Raw genomic sequence first — 15,444 nt, 5'->3', positions numbered from 1 at the left:
ATGCTGCCTATAGTAAAGCTACACAACAAAGTAGGAATGTGAATGTTCAGCTGTATCATGTTAACTAATTTGACTGTGAGGATCATCTCTCATTTCTATATGGGCTTTTTAAAAATTGTGTTTGGAAGAGAAAGCTAACACAGATTAACAGTTTACTAAACTGGCAATGAGAAGTTGCACAATTTAGAAAGTGTCTGTGCAGGCCTCTAGAGTTCAGTAGGGCACCAACACCTCAGAACAGAGTCAGAAGGTCAGAACAGACTTAATGTTCCAGAAAAACTCTCACAATAGTGGTCAAGCTGTAAAATGTACAACACAAGCCTAGGGACTGCATGCAAGTCTATTAAAGACTAGTTATTTAAATTAATTTTCGATTTTACACTTCCAGATTCTGATCTTTCACTGCATTTTCCAACTAAGCCATAGAATTTTAACATACCAGCCTACAACTGCAGTCTGTATGTAATTTAGAGAAGCCTACTCATGTGCTATTTCCAATTACACAAAGAGAAAGCTCAAGGAAAACCACATTGCTTAAATGTATTAGACATCTTTCATCTAGGAACTAGCACAAAAGGATAAACAGACTGTAAGTGGGATAGTGTTTCTCCCCAGACATACTGTTAAGAGACATGACAGAGCCTTATGAAACAAACTCCCACAGTCAGTCATAAATTGCAAAGTTGTGCTAGGAAAGCACTTCATATGTAGGACTGAGGATCTGAAATCTACCCATTTTTTTTAAATAATGAACTGCAAATATCTGCTGAGTTATAAAACCTGACATTTCTTGATATGAGTGTAGTACATAAGAAAAACAGTACTAAAATTCAGAGATGACTGGCTAGCTCAGACTTACTGTTCCAACAGCAATCCTGTGTCTGAGTTACACTAAAGCCAAGAGGTTGTAAAGTACAAATCAAGGAGCTGCTGCAAAGCAACAGAACTACAGACACCAAGTAACACAATATAAAGTATTTTGGTAAACATTTTTCCCCTGAAGAACACCTGTTTCATTTAACATACATCAGAGAGTGAACAAAATGGGAAAGAAATGGCATAGTGTTCTATGAAAGCACTGACACCCACAAAGATTGTTGTTTTCATTTGCCTTAAAACATGCAGAACCAGATTTTCTAACAGGCTGAGCATTCCATGTCACCTGAGATCAGTGAATGTTTCTGAAAGTAAACATCCCTGAAACTGTGACTCCTAGGCTGTAGGATCAATACCTGGAGAATTCAGCCTTGACATCTTACTGGCTGTTTTAAATGTGTCCAATATGGATAACACACCCCCTTTTTATTGTACAGTGTCAAGACTAGTAACTTGTGAAGCATGACATAAGCCAGAGCATGAGAAATAATGCAAATGTTTTGTTTGGCAGTTAGCACAGTATGCAAACATTCAGAAAGATATTGTTAATTTTGGAGTTTTTGACTTTCCAGTTACGCTAATATTAATGAACCAGTCGTAAAACTGTAGACACAGCTCAGTTAGTAAAAAAGTTTGTACTGAAAGTTTCAAGATTTGTAAGAATACAAATTCAAAGCAAACCAATACTCTAAGATCTCACTGTGGGCATCACACAACAAACAGGTTTTCTGAGAGCTTTTGGACAAGTTTGGGAACTACATTAAAAAAAGCAAATCATTCCACATGAGCAGAGAATCAGCAGGAGCAACAATGAGCAGAGATATTGAGAGCATTTCTTGTGGGTCTTGAAATGGATTTTTGGAGCAGTTAATCCCAACATAGATTACACAGACTAAAAAGGCTCTCTTGATAAAGGAGTCCACAAATCAGCTGGCTCTATCTGTCAGTTCTCATCTTACACGTTACCTCACAGACCCAAACCATCAGCCACCGACGTGTTTTATGCCCCCCATTCTCACTGCAGAGTGGGATCACCCCATCCTTGCCCTACCTACAACAGAAGTTTTCACCCTTCTCCTTCCTCCATTTATTTTAAAATTTCCTTACTCCTCCTTATGATTCAGTTATACAGTTGAAATGCCACCTTTTGCTATGAACACACCAATTGTTAACCAGATCCTGAGCAAGTTCACCAACCAGATTTCCCCTCCTGGAATTTTAACTCAAAGACATAACTTTCTAACCCTTGCACTGACGGACTCAGTATGAACAAAAGGCTGTCTTTAGTTACTCTTACAGAGCTATTTCTTACAATGCAGAAAGATTCCTAGCAGAACTAATGTTTTTCACTTCCTTTGTAATCCACCAGTAATTTGCAGAGAACATCTACCTAAAAAAAAACCCCAGAAAACAAAACAACAAAAAAACCCCCGTGGCAATTTGCTTTGTATTTCTTTAGCTCTCCACATCAAGGAAGAAATATGCCTTCTTTCCAGAAAGAGTTTAAGAAAGATCTTCATTGAAAACAGCCTACCTTCCTGTGTGGACAGTCTTACACCTTTTTTTTGAGATTGTTGTTTCTGACGTTTCTTCCAGCCAGATATTCTCTCATCCAGTACTTCCTCACAGCCTCCATAATTTTAGATACTCAAAAAAGGGCACATGTGCACTAATGTCGAGCTTCAACGGAATCAACCAATGAACCTGCAACACAATCGACGTAAACCTTGATGTTGACTAACTGAAGATCTTGGCTCTTTGGATTTTTATCTCATGGATAGAGAGACCAACATGTAGGGGGAAGCAAAGAGTTTTTGAACATTGCTCAAGTAAAGAAAGTTTTCTGGGGAGCAGGTGAGGGAAGCATCCCCAAGATCCCTGTTGTGAGGTTCATGAACTTAAAAAAGGCTGCTTACAGTTATTTCTAATACATCTGGACAGGAGCTTATACAATGTGAAAATTACTATATCACATAGAATTGCTTATCCTTCAGGTTATTTGCTTCCAGCAGCAACATTCTGCCACAAGACACAGTTACATTCACCCTGAACACAAACTCTGGATAAACAACAAAACTCACAATAATGCAGTGGCACTCCTAAATGCCAGTTTTTGCTTTCTGGATATGCAAAAAAGCCTACAGCCTCTTCCTGACATAATAAGTACTAGACCAACTGTGAATTTTATCCAAGCTGAAAGGTATCAATAGGGTAAATGTAGTTTAAATAGCCAAGCACATTTGCTATTTAGAAAGTAAAAGAAGCCTGATTAGTAAGCCTCTATGCTATACAGTTGGCTTCTCAAATAAAAGGTGTAGCATACCAGAAAACTCAAGGAGAATGGCTATACTTTGCTGATACCTGTATTTTAATAACCAAGCTCAGATACTAAAGCACTAAGCAAAGCATAAAAAATCATGAAACCATTTGCAGCGTAAGAGCCCAGCAATTTGACAGGAAATTCTTCTCCCTGTATAGACTAGGACACCCATATCACAGTACTTCGTGTACACACAGACTATACTGGGCTGAGACATTCTCCCTTTAAATATTTCATGTTTCTCAGTATGTAAGTAGAAGTCACATTTCAAAACCTTTCATTCACACAGTATTTTAAATGGCTACTCCAAAAGTCTCCACAAATCATGAAAACAAAGCTGTTCATACTATTTCAGAAGTTTCAACCATAAGTAAAAATACCCACAATGTTTACGTTTTTCAAAGCCATGTTTTGTTGGGGTAGCAGTTGGAAGTTGTAGAGGAAAGCAGGCTATCCGGCTAATTAAAACCCCAAAACACAATCAAGTTTTTTATGTAGGACAAAGTTTTTGTTATAACCTCCCCTGATATCCTCCCATAAATCTCACTTGCTTAGAATTAATTAATTTTAGTCACTCATCTACAATTCTTACTACTTAGCCCTTGGTTAAAAGTCACAAAGAAAACAAATTCACTTTAAAATACAAGTAACCTACAAGTATGCTCATGAATTGATGATGCAAAACATTAATATTTTATGGTAAGATCAAGAATATCAAGTGAATAAATCTCCAAAGGCAATATGAGAATGTTAAGTAAAAGAAACTACTTTTTTTCAGAAATAACTACAGTTCTTCAAAACACACTAACATCACTGGCCCCAATACACACAAGCACATCTTGTAGCACGTGACCTTTTTTTAAATAATGCCTGTGGATTTTCCAAATGAGACCAGTTAATATTTTTTTATTTTCCCATGTTCCATCCATCTTTCTGAGTCTGTTATTGCAGAACATTGCAGAGCAGCTCCACTTTCAGCTGAATAGCACTACATGTTATGAAAAAAACTGAGTACCTATTTATAGCTGTACAGATTCAGAAACTGGTGCTCAAACCCCTGCCCTGTTCTTTCGGCAAAAATGGCAGGGTGTAATGGACAATTGGAAATGTGAAGCACTCTGCCCACAAGTCAGGGCTCTTAGATAATCCATTCTGAGCTGGACAACAGACTCATAAATCAGTTCCCTGAGTAGCATCATCTGTCCAAGTCCTACAAATTCTGTGGCTGTTATTCTCACCTTCAACACACATGGCACAGAAAGATCAAGAACTTTTCTGGCATGGAATTTCTATATATTTAATCTCTAAGATGAGGATGACAGATCATGAGACTTGTGTTATCAACTCCCATGAAGGAGGCTATTTCCAGGGAAAATTCCTGTTCTCATTAAACATATGACATTGCAGTTGTCACTGCAGATTACAGTAAAAAAACAGGTACTGGAATAGTGAATATAAGTAACAGTCATTAAATATTGAACTACTGATCTCCAAAACACAGCACCTGATTTATAACCTGGCATAGGGCATTTGTCAAGCATTAAAGAACTGTGCCACTGAGAATGTCCCAACAGCTGTGCATTTACACAGCACACTGACCCCACCACAGTATCACACCAACAGTCCCTGCTGTACAATATGATGAACACCACTAGGTTTGCTAGAACAAAGTGTCTACATCAGCAGGCAACTACTCAGGGTGAACATGAGCTGTCTGAACCAAGAAATAATCTGGATGCCATTATGACTTTACTAGAATTTTATCAGTATCTGGTTCTCCACTTTTCCTTCACCACCTCAAAGAGGTCTAACTCTGCTTCAATGTGCATCTACATGAACAGCCTGGCCAAATGGAACACTTATTTCTAAGTTGGAAGTATTCTCTGAACAGCTCTTTCTCTTTAATTGAGAATACAAGCAGATGATCACTGACAAAACACCAAATGCACAACACTGACTATTAAAATTGGCACTGTGAAAATTCACATAAATAAAGGCAGCCATGCCATATGTGCAATTTTGAGAGCTCCAAAATCAAGACTGATGAAGGACTTTGCAGAAACAATTATAAGATCCCTTCATATCTGTAGATCACATCCCCAGCCTAATCACATTTCACTCTTGAATAAACAACTTACTCTTTTGGCAAGCATCTAGGCTGAAGCAGCAGTTACACACACTTAATGTAACATGTAGTGAACCGTGCATGTACTGACATTCAACCCAACACTCAGGTGAGTCTGCAATTACTCAGCCATGTTTTGAAGTTAATCCATTTCTAAAAGGCAGATTCTGTGATGACTTTCTCCCTTTGTGAATGGTTGCTGCAAGAAATTCTAGGAAGTGATTAGGAGGGCTCTGCTGGCAAATGGATATAAAAATTACAAATAAAGATTCTAAATCACAATATCTGGATTAGGGAATCTCAATGCTTCTGTATATAGATGCCCAAGTATATCAGGATGTCAGTCTTTATTGTGCCTTTCTGCACTGTTTGATATAGTTTCTTAGTGCTGGCATAAAATGCACTTGTCCTGATACTGAAGTACCAGTTCAGACTGGCTTGCTGGCAAACAATGGCTGCGATCTGATCCTAGACTTGAAGGTGAAAAGATGAAGAGACTTTAAGGTTAGAAGAGACCTTTACAGACTGCCTAGTCCAACTCCTCTTTACAGAACAGGATCAGCTGAAGCAGATCACTTCTGGCTCTATCCAGTCACATTTTGACCATCTCCAAGGAAGACAATTCCACCACCTCTCTGAATGTCCTGTTCCCATGTTTGACAACCTCCATGAAAGAAAGCATCTTTTCTTTCGTACAGGTGTTCTTTTGTATTTTAATTCACACGTATAATACCTTGTCTCTTCACAGGGCACCAGTGAAAAGCATCTGGCTGTCTTTTTTCCACTCTCGCCTTCAATTATTTATACACACAAGATCCCACCTGGGCCTTCTCCAGCTAAACAATCCCAGTTTGCAGTCTCTCCTCATATGCCAAACACTTCAGACCCTTCATCAACTTCATGGCCTTTCTCTGGATTCTTTCCACAGCTTGTGTGCAGGGGAGCCCAGGATCACACTCGACACTCCAGGTGTGTCTCACCAGGCCTGAGAAGTATCACCTCCCTTGACTTCATGGTGGTGCCTTTATTAATGCAGCCCAAGATGCCACTGACTTTCTTCATCACAAAGTACAATGATGGCTTACAATGATGGTTCAGTTTGCTGTCTACCAGAACACAGAGGACCCCAGAATTCTTCCATTTTATGATAGAATTTATCCAGATAAAGTTAACATGGGAGACAAAGGCCAAGAAACAAACAAACATGGAACAAACTTAGGGAGTTTTGCAGAGCTCTAGGACATTCATAGGATTCCTTCAGGGTGACTTAAACAACAGTCAGAACCAAGAATATGCTTCCAGAGGAATTGTACAAACAGGCAAAAGCTGGTATTGGAGAAGATGACTGAACTCATAACCAAGGTACAAGTTTGCTGTGGAATCTCTGTAATAATTCCATATTCTAAAAGCTATTTTAAAATCAGACACTCTTGAAGGATAGGATTCCAAGTGGCTGGTGTTTGTTTTAATGCATGCAACAACATTCAACACATTACAGAAACTTGGAGTCTATACTCATATTTTTCCCATCTTAGTTTCTTCCCTCAATTAGCAGCCATACATAATGTAGACGACAATTAAAATTTGATTAACAAATTAACTAAAGAATGTTCTTAGGAAGACTGAATTTTATTTTTGACAGAAAACAGCAAATAATTTCTGAGGAACAGGTAGCAACAACTAAAACACACTACAAAAACATCAAGACTATTCCTTTCTTTTATCTGTACTTTGGTAAAATCATGCTTGATAATGCACCAAAAATTTTCAACTCAATTCAACATGCATAGCTATAGTAAGTAACAATGTGTGCAGGAAAGTGTGTGAACTTGATTTTGAAGAGATACCTGTGTTTTGTCTTTTGCTTGTGAATGTTTTGCAAAAGCTATCACTGCACTTGTTCCATACAAGAAGAGTTCCTCTAAGTGATACTTAGGAGTCTGTAAGCAGTTTGAGCAACCGAGAAGTCAGCTAATTGACACACCAAGTGAAACACACTGTTCTTTCAAGACACTACAAGATCAGTAAAGAAAAATTATTATCAAGCTCAGAATGCAAGTTTCTTAACACTAGTAACCTGTAGAGGAAGGCCTCAGCTCTTTCCTTTCTCCAAACCCAAGAGGTAAGTAGAAACTGGCACAGTGCTTTCTACATCTGTAAACTTTGCCTTTCATGCAACCACACTCCCTTTACCTTACTTCATTATGACCAAGAGTTTTCACATTTAAAAAGTCTCAGGCTGCCATTTAAGGAATAAAAGGAAAGCATAGCCAGTATCTTCACAACATACAGTGGTTACTTCAAGAGACACCTGAAACAAACATACAATGATGAACACCATTCTTTGTGCTAAGTTATTTTTTAAAAATACAAACAGAGCCATCAAGACAGTGTTTTATCAAATGATTTCTCCCATATTTTATAGATAAAAAGTGATCTATGGCTGAGTATCAGCAATGATGTACCACTGAACACAGTCCATATGACATTATAAACTTGCTTTGAATGAGACACTGAAAAACACTGCCAGGCTCAGTCTTAGAGTGTCTGTCACCCTCCAGCTGACCTTGTCTTCTGTTGGGAATCTGGCTGTGTACCAGTGCAGCAAGTTAGGAAGTGATTAGTGCATGCCTTTGGTATCTGCAAACAGGGAGCACAGTAGCAATTCTCACTTGAGAAATAACTTGAACTCTTTCCATAACATATCCTTACTCATCCATATAACCTGCAGAAAATCAGTTACCAATATTATAAAAAAAGTGAACAGACATTGTCTCAGCTGGCCTTTATGTGACATCTCATTCTACAATCTGATGCCTCTCTCACTCCTTATTTCAATATTAGAGTAACTTTATGTTTCAACGTGGTATAGAAGTGCACTGAAGACACTGAACAGCTGGCATGATTTTTTTAACTACACAGTATTTTTATAATCAAAAGTTCTACCTAGAGCACAATACACTGATCAAGGTAAAATGGCAGCACAGTATCTGGGCAAAAGACAACTGTTAGCTCCATTTCTTCAAGCTTCTCACCCTTCAGTCTGAAGTAGTCGTGTCTCCTCCAGAGACAAAGACGAAAAAACAGCTAAAAAACAAACCAGTTCACATGTTACTTATCACACTAGCCTAACAGTGCAAAACCTGAAGAATCACAACCTCATTTGAAGAGATTTGAAGGATTAAACCATGTATTGGATAACTCTTTTCTAAAACCAGGGGGAAAAACATTAACCAGATCACCGATATGCAAGAAGGAATGGATCAGAAAGTCTGAAATTGGATCTTGTTGCACAAGTATGTACAGTAGAGTACAGAAAAGTAAGCTTAACACTTCCTCCCCATCAGCTTCCAGCTCTTTTAGTATGCTTTAAAATAATCAGTAGATTAATGACTCCCTCCTAGAAGGTAACAGTATTGCTGAGAATGATAAAACATCACCTAACCTGCTTATCCCAGGTTTCACTCTGTTACTTTCTCAAGGATCAGTGTATCAGACAGTTAGCAAATCTTGAACAGTTTCCTTTTCACCCCAGTTGTGCAGTCAAATAAAAACCTCTGCACATCATACACTGACCACAAGGCCAACACACATAGAATTTTTTCTGCTCCAGAATCACAAGAGACACACAGATTGCATAATTCAATATGAAGTACATTTTAACTCATTAGAGTTATCATAAAGGAAAGTTTTACCTCAAAATCAGTCTTCGAGAATGCCAAAGAGAAACAAAGCTCTCTGTAATCTTTACTGAACAGATCTCAGTTCCTCATGTCTTCAGTTGCTCAAAAATTTTCTTCCAGCAATAACCTTAGGATTTATTTTTTCCACGAAACAAACAGCTTTATGTTTCCCATTTATGGCACCCTCTGTGACTTCACCCACATCGCTTTAAACAGTTCTAATTCAGTTGTGAAAGAAGATAAAAATACCTTTGCTCCTTAACCAAAGTAAGGCATATTCTTCAATGAAGTGATGAAGAACAAGTTGTACTCCACACCCTTCACCACACCAGTATTTGCACAAGTATGTAAATAAATTCCAATTCCATAGCTGAAAAACTAACATCCCACCACCCAGTTAGTGTTGCAGTGATTTCAGTTTTATTTTTGGTGGGACATTCACTATTTCTTTCTGGAAAGAACTGGGAAAACTTCCTCAATGTTAGTTTCATAGATATGAAGTACTCATAATGGATACTTTGGGGAAGAAGCATGAACAGTTCTGAACGCATCCTAGTGAAACAGATGGAACACTCAGTAGACCCCTTCAGGTTCAGACATCTGCATTCCTTTAACCGTAATACAGGTGCTTGTGCTCCCCCTATAATAAAAACACATCTATCAGTCGTACCTAGCACAGCCAAAGGGAGCCTTGGGAGATATTCAACTGATCCCGTGTAAGAAATCACATAGTGGTGCTAAGCTGAACAGGACTCTACAGTCTCGGACTTAAATTTACATGCCTGAATATGGAACTTTGTATCATTCCTTAACTATTAAAAACATACTCCAGAAAATCTGGAACAAAAGCCACCACATAACGTTTTTGAAATATGAATACACACTGGCCTAAAATAGTTCCCCTGTCCCCCAAACACCAGAACCAATAAAACAGAGTTAAAAGGAACTACTTCAGACATCTTTTTACTGGGTAACAGTCATGCTAAATTTTTCATTTTGTCAAAAGTTACGCCTGGAATACAAGGATTATGCTTTTTTGACTTAATCAAATACATTAAAAATTATTATCTAAGGCCAGGAATGTACAGAAGAACAACATACTCTACGATAACCTATGCAAAGATGATTCTATAGTTTCTATTTCCAGAAATGTTCACACAACAAAGACTACCTTCTCTGTCTTCAGGACCCTTTAGGCACATCTTACTATCATGAAGCCTCAAAACTAGACAAGAAATTTGGGCAAACAGGCACTTCAGTTTCTGTAAAACAACTTAGAGTGTAACAAACATGTAAAAACAGCACCAGAGAAGGATATTATCAAATAATTCTCAAAAGAGAAGTTTGTATAACAAAAATAAGTTAATGCTAGGCTAACTTGTAAATTAAAAATTACTCCAGTGTATTCTTGGTGGATTACCTCTTTTGTTGAGCAATTTACCTTTTAAACTCCCTAACTGTTTAAAGGATCTTTTACTGAAACACACACGTTGATAGTTGATCATTATAAAACACTGAACTTTTAACTTCTTAAACAGACTAAAAAAGGTAGCAGCACAAACAAATCCACACACATTTCGAAATGGTGAAGCTCTTGATTTAAATTCCTCTTTAGGATTAAGCTGGCGGTTTAGAACAACACTTATCTGAAAAAATGAAGATAACTAGCAGAAATGCATTCTTTCTGTGTAAGTCTGTCCAAAATATGGTAGCCCTCACTTTTTTTTATCCATCCTGTCAAAAATCAATTAAGTGCGAAAAACCTTTTCAGATGCCAAATAAGTTTATATGTACTTTTCAATTTCTACATTTTTCGTACTCCAAACAGAAGTAAAACTTGCCCAGCACTGACTGTACCTGTATCTAGATAGTCAGTGTATCGCAATTTAAGAAGATATCAAATCCATTTCAAATGTTTACATTGAAAAGTGTGTATTAGCACTGGGCACTGTAGAAAAGCTTGTACAATACTTGTGAACTGGTTGCAGCTGGGACAGAGATAATTTTCTCTTTAGCAGCTTATACAATCTGTGTTTTGGATTTAGTATGAGAAAAATGTTGATAGCACACTGATGCTCTAGTTGTTGCTATGCTGTGCTTGCTTTGAGTCAAGGACTACTCAGGTTCCTGTGCTCTGTGAGTGAGCAAGAGCACAAGAAGCCAAGACAGAGGATGGCCAGGACAGGTGACCCACTGAACTGGCCAAAGGATATTCAAATTACAGAACATCATGTCCACTATGAAAACTGGGGAGAGCTGGCTGTGAGCTGCCAATCACTGCTCAGGATGGACTGGGCATTGCTCAGTGAATGGAGAGCAACTGTGCTGTGCATCACTTACTTCTCTTGAGTTTTAGTCTTCCCTCTCCCGTTTTCATTATAGTAATAAGAATAACCATCTTTGTAGTTTATTTTGATTCAACACTAAACTGTCCCTATTTCAATGCACGAGGTTCACTTGTCTCTGATTGTACACCCCACTTTGCAGGGGTGGAGTGAGCAGGGTCTGCACAGTGCTTAAGTTGCCACCTGGGGTTGAACCACAACAACACGATACCAGAATTTACTAAAATTATGACAACCACGGTGAAAGTACAGACTGCAGAAGTGTACTGAAAATTTCCTGTTAGGACAACTAGCAAAGAAACTGTTAGAAAGAATAATTTCAGTCCAAATAAAGCAATATGCACTGCTTACTGAAAAGCCGCATCATGTACAAAATCCTCTTCTTACATAGTCATGAACGGATTAGAAGACCCAGAGTTTTATTGTTTGTAGCAAAGATTGCAACATCTGACAAGACTGATCTTTATTTTCTACACAATTTAATAACATGCTTCAGTTAGAAAATTTATTTTCACTACACCTTACTGTTGTGTTTGGAAGGAATAAATACATTTGAGAAACAATTTCGCAAAAACTGTGAGAGTTTAGAAGCACAAAAATTATACGGTGACGTTTCAGCTACAGACTGAAACAGGAAACGAGCCTTTGTGGTAAATACGAATGTATTAATGCAATTCAGAAATGTAAGCAGAACAGCCCCCTGTGTAATATTTTAAAGTCATTACTTCTGGTGACATCATAAACCATAAGCTGAAAGAATCCTGTAATGTTTACACCTAAAGTACACAAAGTTAGTGATTATCTCTGATGTTTCAAGAACTTCAGTGCATTCTGCACCAATCCAGCTTCAAGCATTTTGACATCAAGTGATCATTCACATATGACAAAATAGCACAATAAGAGAAAAACGTTCAACTATATTTGGTAAGTTACAGGAAAAGCTACACAAAAACTCTAAGTCTATTAGAATTCAATATAGAATACTTCATTAAAACCAAATAAATACTAAATTTTACCTTTTCTGGATTGTAATATAAAGATTTCAAAGTGGTAAACAATGGTGGGCAGCCTTTACTGAAGTTAACCCTCAGGAACTTATCCGTTAGTTCTCTAAATTTTTCACCTAGAAACAAAAGTGTGTTTGGTTATATGTCAGTGATTGCAAGTGTTATATAAATATATGCACTAATTGCTGTGCAACTCTGGATAACAGAGTAACTGAGAAACTGCTGGTAAGCGCTTTAATCTTTCCTGTTCTTTAATAAGATACAAATATGCTCCAGACTTTAAAAAAAAATATCATAGTAAAATGCCTAAGTTGCTAATGTTTAGGAATCCGCTGGCAGACACATTAACAGTCCTCAAACCTGCAAAGCCTATTAAAAAAAAAAATGAAGTGCTGGCTACAGAGGATGTAGCAAGGGTTATTTAAACAATCGTTGGAGAAAACTATAATGTTCAGAAAAACAATGGAGGTCTCGTAAAAGCTCCATTATTGGAAGTTTTTATGCTTAAGTAAGATGAATATCTGTTAGGAGTAACGCAGATATAAATTATCCTGATTTGAGGAAGAAGGATGGATGACATGAACCATCTGCCCCCTTTCTAGTCCCATTTTTTATGACTAGGATAGGACTTGTGATACAATTGTTTCTGGAATCAGAAAAGAATACACAACTTACTGTTTCAGAACCATAAGCTTCATATCAGAATCATCTCTATCAAAATATACTGCAGAAATCTAAAAATCTGATCTAATTATACTGCAAGTATCGTAACTTTTACCTGAAAGCATAAGCTATCTTTCTGAGAAATGCTCTTAAAAAAAAAAAAAAGCAGAACTTCAAAGAAAAGATAAATCAGCCAGGAAACAGCTGACTTTTATGTTTTTATTCCTTTGATGAAAAATGATTGTTTTCAGTTGTGGTTGTTTTGTTTGGTTTTTCTTACTGTTGTTGTTTGGGGACATTAGTATTTTTTACTGATTTTGCTTTTGCATAGAGCTGAAGTTGCTACACTTCAGTGCCTACTCAGTTGTGGACTCCTCTAACTCCTTAAACAAGGAAGCAGTACACTTCACATAATGCTAACACACACACGTAAAACTGACACATAAAACTGTTGAAATAAACTTCAATTAATTAAGAACATATTAAAAATTTGATTAACAGATTGTTTCATAGATATTCAGAAAATGCAGCCACTACTGCTTTCTATATAACATTTTTATGTACTTCCACCAATTCTTAATTGTCTTACACTCACTGTTATCAGCACTGTTGCTAATAAACACTAGGCCTAATAAAAGTACCTCATGTTCTCACCTCACTGTACTAAAACAAACTGCTGTATATAGAAACTCCTACTGCTCGTGGATGGGGATCCATAACTGGACTGTAAGCACATGCTTTATTACAGACGGATTAATTAAAACATGTTTTCTTGCACTACAGAAACTCCACTATACAATAAAAAAGAAAAATCCATCTCGGTTTCTCCTGTGGAATTCTTCTCATTCATTTTCTTGTTAGAAGAATAACAATTCAGAGTTTAGGAAAGCAAGATTCAACCTTCCATTAAGTACCTATTTATAGAAAGCAGAACAGCTTTAAAGCAAAGTATAAAAATAAAAAAATAAAGCACACATCTAGGCACCCTCCTACGACAAGAAGCCAAGCTCACAATTTAATCTGAGGCAGCACAGACCTGACCACAGGAGCTGTGAATCCACAGCAGCGCACACTAATCTAAAACTACATGGCCACACAGACTTGATCAGTCTGAAAATTGATTGCAACAGCCTTCCTCCACAGAGGTGGTTTCCAGCTGCATCAAGGAGCTGATTTGCATCAAACACAAGGTTAAGATGCAATGCTTCAAAAGGTCTGGCAAGGATTGCCCTTTTAATATAAGCCTTTACAATATTTTAATTCTTTGAAGTAAATTAAACCTGAATCAAACAGGGATGGATGCAACTGGCCAGTGACCACACTGGAACAGCAATCGCATTTAACTAGAAATTCTCCTCTCAAAATTTGCAAACATTTTTCTGCAAACATGTTTCTTTCTACACATTCACATTCTCACTAATAACTTGCAGTGACAGGAATTCTTGCCATCTGTACCTTTAAGAGATCAATTAGTGAATAGATTAATTTCTACAGGATCAAAAACAGTCTTATACATTCATGCCTGATACAAGCTTAATAAATAAGTGAAACACGAGTTTTAATTTAGGAAAATTCTTATTTGTTATGATACAGAAAGTAGCCAAGAGCCCTTTTTCGACCAATCTAGTAATAAATATTGCTTTCATTTAGCCTAATGCCACAGCATGAGCAACTAATCCTTGCTACTATACATATTTCTACTTAGATGCATGTTGAGATACATAGATATAAGGTAACCCAGAGCAAAAGACACAGTGAAATGAAGTCAACAGCAAAATAAACTATTAACAAAGACATAGGAAAACATTTTACAGATTATTTCTTTGTTTGCTTTGTGATACCATAACTTTATTATAGGAGAAAAACAATCACCTGTCACCTAGCTTTTCAAATCTAGCAAAATGCCTTAAAATGTGCCCTTTTATCTTCAAAGAAACTCAAGTATACAGGATTATAAAAGGCACAAGTCGCAGCTTCTTATGAAGCAGTTAAAAATCTAGTGTGTTACACGGGAAGTGTGTGTGCACGTTCAGACTCATGAGCAGCAAGAGGAAAGTGGAGTAGCAAATGTAGTTATTAGTAAAGGAGCTAAACTAAAAACTAACCTCATAAACTTAAAAGCATGAGCAGGTATGTTGGGAACATGCAGCTGAATCCAAGTTTCTTGACACTTGATATCTAGCTTACGTACTTTGCATTTCTTTCCAAAAGTCTTCTACTGGAGTTACTGCAGTTAGACAGCTAAATACTAAGTGTATATTTTTATGTATTGAACTTTTCATTTAATCTTCTTCCTTTTGTTTTGGAAGATTATAGCATTCTATTTTAAAAAGTATATAAATATTCCTTCCAGAACTGAGGATATTTGTGCACTGTATTCCAAAACAACTTCTGAAAGGACAGTCACTGAAAGAATGTAACTATA

General features: G+C 37.1%; 1 protein-coding gene across 2 annotated transcripts in view; it reads right to left on the bottom strand.

The window, feature by feature from the left end:
• NAA16 (N-alpha-acetyltransferase 16, NatA auxiliary subunit) overlaps positions 1-15,444 on the bottom strand; it is a 65,057-nt gene that overhangs the window by 22,299 nt on the left and 27,314 nt on the right. Inside the window, exons 9-10 of one of the 2 annotated variants that reach the window (XR_011697315.1) lie at positions 12,366-12,472; positions 2,411-2,580 (exon numbers count right to left, since the gene is read on the bottom strand). Coding sequence is in view for 1 of the 2 variants with exons in the window: in XM_071550521.1 (XP_071406622.1) it covers positions 12,366-12,472 (107 nt within the window). In the remaining variant the exon portion in view is untranslated. The remainder of the gene's footprint in view (positions 1-2,410; positions 2,581-12,365; positions 12,473-15,444) is intronic. The other variant, XM_071550521.1, reaches the window with a different exon arrangement.

This window comes from Pithys albifrons, chromosome 1 (assembly GCF_047495875.1).
Source record: "Pithys albifrons albifrons isolate INPA30051 chromosome 1, PitAlb_v1, whole genome shotgun sequence".
Taxonomy (NCBI): Eukaryota; Metazoa; Chordata; class Aves; order Passeriformes; family Thamnophilidae; genus Pithys; species Pithys albifrons.
Note: the sequence above shows the minus strand (reverse complement) of the source record. Positions and strands in the feature narration are given on the sequence as shown.